The sequence below is a fragment of the Dermacentor silvarum genome, chromosome 7, assembly GCF_013339745.2.
Source record: "Dermacentor silvarum isolate Dsil-2018 chromosome 7, BIME_Dsil_1.4, whole genome shotgun sequence".
NCBI classification, from domain to species: domain Eukaryota; kingdom Metazoa; phylum Arthropoda; class Arachnida; order Ixodida; family Ixodidae; genus Dermacentor; species Dermacentor silvarum.
In genome coordinates this window covers 53319235-53328852 of record NC_051160.1, presented here as the reverse complement: position 1 = coordinate 53328852, position 9618 = coordinate 53319235, and the positions used below count along the sequence as shown (strand labels likewise).

At 42.9% G+C, this 9618-nt stretch overlaps 1 protein-coding gene across 1 annotated transcript; it reads right to left on the bottom strand.

Annotated features, from left to right (window-relative positions):
• Nucleotides 1-393: 393 nt before the first annotated feature.
• On the bottom strand, nt 394-9545 carry LOC119458020 (28S ribosomal protein S10, mitochondrial-like). Its single transcript, XM_037719810.2, has 6 exons — nt 9411-9545; nt 8958-9119; nt 8114-8295; nt 6200-6308; nt 3350-3439; nt 394-604 (listed from the first exon to the last, which is right to left on the bottom strand). The coding sequence occupies exons 1-6, from the start codon at nt 9441-9443 to the stop codon at nt 512-514; spliced, it is 669 nt and encodes a 222-aa protein (XP_037575738.1). The 5' UTR covers nt 9444-9545; the 3' UTR covers nt 394-511.
• Between the last annotated feature and the right edge of the window lie 73 nt (nt 9546-9618).

Below are 9618 nucleotides of genomic sequence, written 5' to 3'. Positions count from 1 at the left end.
CCATCCTTCGTAGCACTGGAGTCTCAAAATGATGAAGCACTTGGTTGGGAATGTGCTTGCACCTACTGTACTGATACATTCTAGCTGGCAGCTCTAGTCTGCTTCCCACAGCCATGGTAGATGCTCTAATATTAAATAAAGCCAACCACTACTTGGAAAATTTAATCTCAGGCAACCACGGCAGAAAAATTCTTCATATAGCCCCCCTGTCTTCACCTACTGAAATGAAAACCTCACCACCTAAGCACCAGAGTGGAGACTGTCAGAGAACTACTGGGTTCAGTTCTCGGCAGTATACTGTGATTGAGGCTTAACGCCTCCTGCACTTATGGTGGATATTCTGTCACTAAGCCACTGCTGTGGCAAACTGAGAGAGAAAAAACAAAACATGAATGCTGCTTGCGAACAAGGCTTTATTCTGTGAGATAAGCACTTTTTCATTCACTAGATTCCAAAAGGGTGCCCTGATTTTCTTTTTCTTTCAGTTTGTTACTACACAAGAACTAACTCCTCATTTCGAGGTGTCTTCTTGCAACGCTGGTCTGGCATCGCTTGTTTCATGTGCTGGAGGCTTTATGTAACTTGGCAGCCTTTCCAGTGTGGTCTAGTAAGAGAAAATGAAAAGACGCATTTCATTAATGATGCAAGATTCGAAAGAAGCACGACAATGACGAGTCATCTCAGTTGTGATACAGGACTTTTCTCAGGAATTCAAATAAAAGAGTGCTTTGTTGAGCAGCAGCCCATGAATGCAAACCATACACCTACACTGCTGTCTATGCTATACAACCCGCTACAGGAAAACGATTGGTGGGCATATTATATTACAGCATTCTAAAAGAAGGATTTGAACTCTCCAGTATGTATCATCAAGCAAAGCAATCGACTTATTTCACAAGGAGTTTTATTACACCTCCGTAGGGCTGAAGGGCAAATGTGGCAACATCTGGTAAGATGCATGACTGTACCATGAGAAACCTGCTTAGCCCTCAAGATTAAAAGGCAGGAAGCTGAGAATTGAAAAAAAAATCCTTAGATAGGAGTGGGGTTGAGGAGGTGCACCCCTTAACTTCCCCCTAAAATTCACTGAAAAAGTCTACAATGGCATTGACCTTGGCATTCCAGTCGAGGTCGCCTTGAGCCCTACATACAGCAGGAAAGCCAAGAAGGCTACTGTCATAATGGTGCGGACAGGGCCACATCACGTACGCTCAATGTAGTGAAATCAGTCTATTGGAACACAATACAGCGCTGCTTCTAAACTTCTGCTTTCTATGAACTACCCAGAATTTAACTTGTGACTTCACCATCCAAGCTTTCACAATGACAGGAGCTTTGCAAATTTTACTGCATGAGCACTGAAATTTTGTCTGACTATTCAAACAGAGTGAATCAACTGAGCAAAAAATTAACTGAAAAAATTGTAATCTATCCTGTATCCAGTAGTAGGTGGAAGCATGGATTCCTCAGTGTCCACCGTAGCTTTTCTCACTTGGACTGAATGTTTAACTTCCTTCATCACACTTTGTTCTACCCACGATGCTGATGTGTGGGCCTAAACTTCAGGTTTACGACAAATGCCTAGCTACATGAGGGAAAACGCCGAATATGCTGCACAAGGAGACTGACAGCACGGCAATCGGTACACGCAATGGCAATGATGAGAAACGGCTACTAGGGCCTCTGACGCAGACAAGCTTCCTTGAAATGTTGGCTTCAGCAACATTCCTTGTCATTGTCCTTCCTGGTCCTTGTTTATTTGTCCTACATTAGTGAGTTGTCCTTTTACAATACCAATAAGTCAGAAAAGGCATAAAAAGAAAAGTAAAATGGGTGACGCCGTGGTGCCACCACCTTGAATTTCCTGCACCAGCTTGCCATGATGTCATCGATATTGATGGCTTCTGCTTGGGCCTAGTTAATTGTAAACTATTTCTATTGTAACTATTTCTATTTAAAGGAGCCAAAGATTGAACATCTCAAATTTTGGAATCGAGCCAACGCGACAGAAACACGCAAAAAAAAAAAAAAGCTTCGAAGTCTGTGACATCACACTGACATATGAGTGCTGAGGTTCCTGCACAAAATTTAGAAAAATAGAACTTTGACCTAAATTCTCTTTCCTTAATAATCTACCTATTATTGCAATAATAATAGGAGCATACGAATATTCAAAAAATCGAATATTATATTTTAATATTCGTATTCAATTCGGAAAGCAGATATTCGGAAATGTTCGAGTATTCAGTTGGATATGAATATTCGAATCCAATCGAATATATTGCCGGCTGTTGCGGGAGCAAACACGGTTCTTAGCACTTGTTGCTATCTAATCCAATATATTGGGGCGATTTTGTGCTAAATTGGGCGATTTCGTGATGCTAGCAAAAATTTCCCTGTAAAGCACACTTAGCCACTAAACGGCTAAACTTCGCAGGAAAGCCAGACTCAGTAGCGATGGGCACGCATTTGAAACGGCAAGGATGCACTTTTTTTTTTTTTTTTTTTTGCAGTGCCACCCCTAATTCTGAGCTTTTGCATGACAGCAAGTGTGATGAGTGACGACTGGCACAGGGTCAAATTCCTCCGAGTTTATGGGCATTTGATGTGGTACAATAAGGCACAGGCTGGCGAGTACAGCTAGTGAAAGTTACTAAATTTTCCAAGTTAACATGAGCCAAATACACAATGTTTTACTATAATGGCTTACTAGTCTAGTTTTTTGACAATGACAATGTAACTGCAATGTTACGACATAACAAAGTAACCCAAATTGCTAATAAATGCACGTGCATATCATTATTCGATATTCAAAAATTTTGATATTTGCACACCCCTAAACATTATTGAAAATAGAGTTTTCAAAGAATACTTTATCTCTAAACTGATTTACCGCTTCCCTTAAGTGTCTCTTCAATCACTACTAGAGTCTGTCACACCAGTGATTTGGCCCTTGCACCAGAAACACCCACATATCATCACCACAAGCAAGTCCATTGATGCTTGGTGATCACCTCTGCATAACTGCAATGAAGAATAGTGGATATGGGGAGGGGGGCACTTGCCATGTCAGAACATGCATGCCAGTTGAGGACTTGCCAGACAGTAGCTGCTGCGGTCATCATGTCTTATCCTATTTCATGGAGTTTGTACTATACAGGACTGCTGCTTTGCACTCGTTAGTGCGGTCATCTGCACTCAAGGCAGACCGAATTATTCTGTTTCACATCATGGAGTAGACACAATGGTCATTCACTCTTTTACACATGCAATGCCTGAACTAGCCAACATTAATTTACAACTGCATGCACGTGTAGATTGCTGCACGGGAATGGAAAAGACGTCTCACCTTTGTGACCTTCATGGCGACTCCTTCTGGAAGATTCCTCTGGATGTATTCGAGGTAGGTGTCTGCTGTGGAGCCTGTCAGATGCTTCAGCTGGAACAAACACAGGATCGAGGTGCAGGAAACAAGGTGTCAGCCAGGTAAGCCATTAAAGAGGCACCAAAACAATCAAAAACCCAATCCAACAAAGAGCAGGTTTGCAAAATGTAGCACGTACACGGATTAGAACAGAGATGATGATTGAGCCAATTTCAAGATCGTGCTTTGCAGGCGACGTCATGTGCACAGAAAGGCAAAGTAAGCAAATCCATCTGCTTGTGTGTAACTGCATCAACATCATCATCCTATTAAATGGTCGAAGGCCTCTCCCAACAATGTCTAGGCACCCTCGTCTTAATTCAGCCGGCTCCATCTTATGTTTGCAATGCAAATACTATTCTAACTTTATTCCACCAGCAAATCATCTGCCATCCATAACTGCATTCGCCTTCCTTCGCCACCCATTCTGCTGTACTAATAAACCATTGGTTATCTGCTCTACGCATTGCCTGACTTGCCCATTGCCAGCATACCATTCAAACTTGTATCTCTCTCCCTCTTGCCCAACTAACTACACCTCTGCCTCTGGACTAGAATATGAGCTACCTGATAAGTGTCTGCAAGCCATACCTTCCTGTCTCTTAACATTGTGCATGGCACTTTTCATTCTGTCGCTCATTGTACAGTGCTGAGCTTCCCTTTCAAGTTTCACTGGTACCTTCCGAGTTTTGGTAGAAAACTGGTAAGCTGCCATTCACAATTTAGGAGTGTTTGCCAAATGTACTCCAACCCATTTCTGTTTCACTGCAGATTTCCTGCTTGCGAATTGGGTTCCTGTGGATACTCATTCACCCTACAACTTCCAACATTCTGACAATGTATGCTGATTCAGCAGTTTGTGTTACAGTCTAGAATGTGCTCACAAGACAATGCCCGCAGTTGCATTTTAAAGAGTAAGTGTGGTGAGATAATTCAAAAGCTATAAAGAGGCTTGCAGCTGCATGTGCCATAAGCTATATGCCAAGAGAAAAAAAATTTATAAAAAAAATTTGAGGACCACAAGACATTACGTCAATTGATGTGAGGTGATATCGAAAACAAAGCTAGGTGCAGCTAGATAGTGAGGTTTCCAGACATTCCCTGCGCAGTAGTGTTTTAAGCTTAGCAGGTCACATAAGAAGTCATCCCCCCCAATAGAGGAAGTTGAGCCCAGCAAATTTCACTGATGGTTACAGAACAGCATAAATAAACAGACACACAAACATAGGCGTATTTACCGAAAGGAGGCACTTGCAAGCCCTCCACCCCCCTTATTTTCGAAAGCAGGCAGCGTCAGCTGCAGAATGGCAAGTCCAACAAAACAAAAGCTGAAGCCAAGTTTTCTTTCACAATAGCACTCACGCAAGTAAAGCTTGTGTTTATTATGTATCTCCTGCTTGGGTTGTGAGGATTGTCTTTTGTGCCTCACCGCGACGTGCCTTGCACGCCTGCATTGCGAAGGAGGCTGCTGCTGAATAGTTTTCTTCAACACAAGCTTCAGCTTGCGCTGCCTGCATCATCCCGAGTTGCTTAGGGCTGGTGAACTAAGTTTGAAAACACAAAAATAGCATTGATATTTTTGACTTGAGGGTGGAAGGACAAGTCCGAATAAAGTACTTTGATTTACCGTTTCCTAATGGTTAGCTGTGAGTGATTGTGAATCAGAGCTGTTAATTATAAAAATAACTGTCACCTTATCAATGAACTGTCACTCATATATATCTATATACACACACACACAAAGTAAACCCTTGTTACCTCGAACTCTGAATTAACGATTAACTCTAATTTTTTTTTTTTTCGGCCTGAGGTTTCAACTCATGTCTTTGTCACCTCTTATTCGAAAAGTTTCTGTGCGGGACTAAAAATCTCGACTTCAAAAATACCGGGAAGAAGGCACCGAGGCTGCGTCGAAAGTGTCGCTTGCGCTCGCTTTTCACCTGGTGGTCGCTCGCTAGCCGAACTAGACGCCCTACCACGCTCTCCGCTTATCTTTCCCCCTTCTGTCTTTCTATTACCACCCATGTGCTCTTGATCTGCTGCTCGCTGCCAAGTTGTTGTCTTTCATTTTTCTGTTTAGTGGTTAATTAGTGACTTTCTGCTAATTAGTTGAATATATGTTTAGATTTCTTGTGTAAGTAATGTCCACCTCTTTGAATTAAGTTAAAAGGAATGGAATTATGCTTTCTGCTACAAGTGATTTTTTAAAATTCTGTAAAACTTAAAAATGATCACCCGGCATAGATATGGAAACAAAGAGGGTGGTAATGAGGGCTTGTGGCTTGCACTCCCTCTACTCAAGAACTAATTGGTACGCCACTGCGCACAAAGGGAAGTGACAGACGGAAGTGCGCTGGCTCTTAACTAGGAAGCTATCACCAACACCTTTGCTGCTGTTGGCATAGCAGAGAGCATCAAGGTTTTTGTTTAGTAAATAAAACAGATTCCAAGTAGAATAACGATTTAGTGATTATAATGAGTGCGCTGTGTAAGCAGATGGGCTTACTGTTGCAAAGCAACACAGGGACTCAAAAAGATTCTGCCGTGAGGAGCTCTAATTAATTTTGAACGCATGGGAGTTTCTTCAATGTGCGCCGAAAGCTTGTTAGAGAAGGGTTTTCCCAATCCACCTCAATCAGAATGCGGTGGCTATGGATAAGAATGAAATGCACAAACTGCCATAGTCAGCTAGCAATTGCAGTGGGCCCGAGTAAAATGCCAATGCAGTTCAGTGCATATAGCAACAGAACAACCTAGCATAGGGTGGGGGCGTACCTCAATGAATTGAAAGTATGTCCTCATCTCGTACTGGACCATGTGCTTCTTCTTGCCGAATGGGGCCTTAAGCAGCGTCCACCTCTCGTTCACATGCTTTGGCTGCCACCTGGACAGGGAAGAACATCCGACTTTTATTGTACTTTCATGCCATAGCAACGTTCCCAAGTGTGCAACACAGCGCATCTCCCAGAAACGCTGAATACCATTCAGGAGTTGCTGCAAGTAATATAGTTCAAGTGCACAGCCAACACTTCTCGTCAACCATCGTCGGCACTTTGCGTCTAGGTAGGAATACGTTAAGCCATTGGCTGCCAGAGCCTGCGAATTGCCAGGTGGGCGGTATTGTTGATTTAAAAAAGCTATCTGCAGACGTTGCGACGACCAATATATCCACTGGACAAGTTTATAAATGTTGTCAATAGATGGCACTAGTTGTCGGCGTCGTTTTTTTTTTCTTTCGTTCTTCTATCTAAAAAAAAATATTTGGTTGATATTTGTAATAGTGTTTGGGCATGCGCAATGTGCGTTCCACCAGCTATGAGCCTTGAAACAGAGCATTAGGCACGTTTTTTCATGTCAGATTCCGCTGAACACCTGGCAAGCAAAATCTATCACGACAGTGCAAAGTATGCAGCGCAAAAAGGGAAAACGAAGCAACAACAGGAAGAAGGTGAAAAGTGCGGTGTGGCTCACTGCCTGAGTATTTCAAGTATTTCCATGTAAAAATCAATCTGCGACTGGCATTTAAAGTTATAAATTGAAAAGAATTGCTCCATATTGTAAATAAAACACATTTGTATGCCTTTCTTCAGTGTTTATTACCGTAGAGCATTATATAACGAGTCCACAGCAGAAGACTGCGTAGTGTGCGTGCAGAAGAAAAGTCATTGGAATGAATGGCCACATGGTGTATGTAGTATTTGGTAGCCAATGGGCTAGTGGCATAGCCAGAAATTTTTTTGGGGTGGGGAACTACTTGACTGAGGACAGGAAGCGGGAGGGAGGGGATGTAGGAAGGGGGCTGGGAAGGCCGCATTAATCTGGTACAGAATAAGCACTGCAATTCCATGATGCGTGCTAGAATTGGGAGCTTCATATTCCAGGAGAAAGGCTTAGCGGCTACCAAGCATTGGTCATGCAGGCACAACAAACCACTAACGAATGCCTAGATGATATCTTACTCAAACAAAACAATTTCTGTAAGGCAAGTGGCTTCTTACTGAGAATTGCACACAGAGTGAACAACGTAATGCCACTCATGCATTGTTGACTCTTACTGTTACTGTGCTATCACTTCGTGCAAGACACACTTGCTGCGCCGCACACTTGCTGCGCCGCACACTTGTGAATGTTGTCGTCACGTTGACAAAGATAGGCCCATCCTAATCAGATGGTACACATGTCACGAATGCTATCGTACATCTTTTTAAACTGATGTAGGCATTGCCCACTGATGTAGAATGTGCGATGACGGACATATAAACAGCAGCCAGGCTCTGGCACTGCAATTCTTAATAAAATAATGTGCGGTGTAAGGTTCAAGGCACTGCAATTCAATTGGGCGATTGCTCACCATGCTCATTGCTACTATTGTCAGCTAAGTGTTGGTTTGCTTCTTGAGTACAAGTAAGCCCAATAAGGAGTTCTATCCATCCCATTCATTCTTTCGGCTAGTGTTGCTGTCTCAGAACTGTGCCTACTTTGTGAGAGTATGAGCTTGTGTATAAGTATACACCAAGCTTACACTAACTACAAGCAAGGTGTCCATGATTGGTGGACACTTATAACAGCATGACCATGCAGCTGGGGAACCTTCCAAGGGCCAACACGCTGGTTTTGCTAATTACAGCATTAATGTAAGTCATCTGAGAGAGCTGCTTTAGGTCGACAATCTAAGAAGGAAGAACTCACGTCCTTGAGACACTGATGTCCAGGAGCTTCGCAGCCTCCATTGCATACCATTTGTAGCTCTTAAGGACTGCGGGGTCGTGACCTCTGACTTCAAGCTCAATTCTCTTGTAGAGCTTGTCAGGTTCGCTGCTGTCTTCTGCAGTCACCTCCGACTGAGCTTCTGACATAAGCAAGGCAGGATCCTGGAATCAGACCACAGAGACAGGCAAGACATTGGCCAACTGATTAGTTTTGGCAGAAGCACTGCACATAAATGCCATTCTCATAAGTGTCAACTGGCACATCAATGCACTTCTATGTCACAGATGTTGAGCGAGAGACCAGGCAAAAAGCTGAATTATAAGCTTGAGAGGACTGATACACACGTTGGCATAATGGCGGTTAGAGGAAAGCAGTACACACTGATACATTATGATGCAGCTTACATAGGCACACATACAGATATAGATGTAAGCATGCATGCATATATAGATGCATGTTTACATATATATATAAACTCGTGCCAAGCACAGGACTATTGCTAAGCGGATGCAACTTCATACCGCTGGGTTTTAATTCTGCAGTGAGACGTGCGCCCTAATGTGAAAAAAAAAAAAATTAGCTTGAGTAGCCCTTTGCTAATTCGCTAACACCAAACCACAATGTGTCGTGCAAGTAATGTTTGCTTCTTCAAGTAATTTAGTTGACATGGGATATCTTTAATGATCGATGGAGTTTGCCTTCCAATTTAAAGATCACCTGGTGCAATTATACAAAAACTAATGGGGAGATTGAAACGCACCAGCCTTATCAAATTAAAAGTGAGAAACTAGGAATCTAAACGACATTAATCAGCGACGCTTACCTGTTCAGCAGACTGATTAGCCGTGATTTGTGAACATAGTCGTACTTGAGGTGCGGTGAGGAGATCGCTAAATCGAAACCGCTGCACCGGCAACAATAACCGAGCGGGACTCGCGTTAAGGACGTCAGACCATACACTGCACCTCAGAGCACCGGTCAGGGCCTGGAATATTAAAGATAGGCAAAAGCAAATGAATATAAGGCGCGATCGAGTAGCACATAAGCATTTCACAATCACAACCTAGTCTAGTTTCATATGGGTAATACTAATTTTCTGAAAATCTATGAGAGGGCATCTGCCTTTGTTTTTCTTGGTTTAATGCAAAACTCCTGTGGCTAAAACGCATGCTAAAGTTGGGAGCTGTGGACTGTATACGCAAAGTACAGTAAGCACGCTCGGCGATTCACTGACACAGAGTTGCATATTTCAGTGAGCAGACGCAAACGCACGTACCCTGCCGACAGAGAAAACCTTGGAACACATCATGCCGGAGAGTTTAAGCCCGCGCGATTCACAAACGCATCACTACAGTGCACGTGCTCAAACTCAGTTCACAGCAGAGGATGCAGACGCCATCAAACAAACTTAGCGGAACCGGAACACCGTAAGAATAAGCTACTAGACCTCTATGCGAAAAGTACTATTGAATAAAAAATTTAGC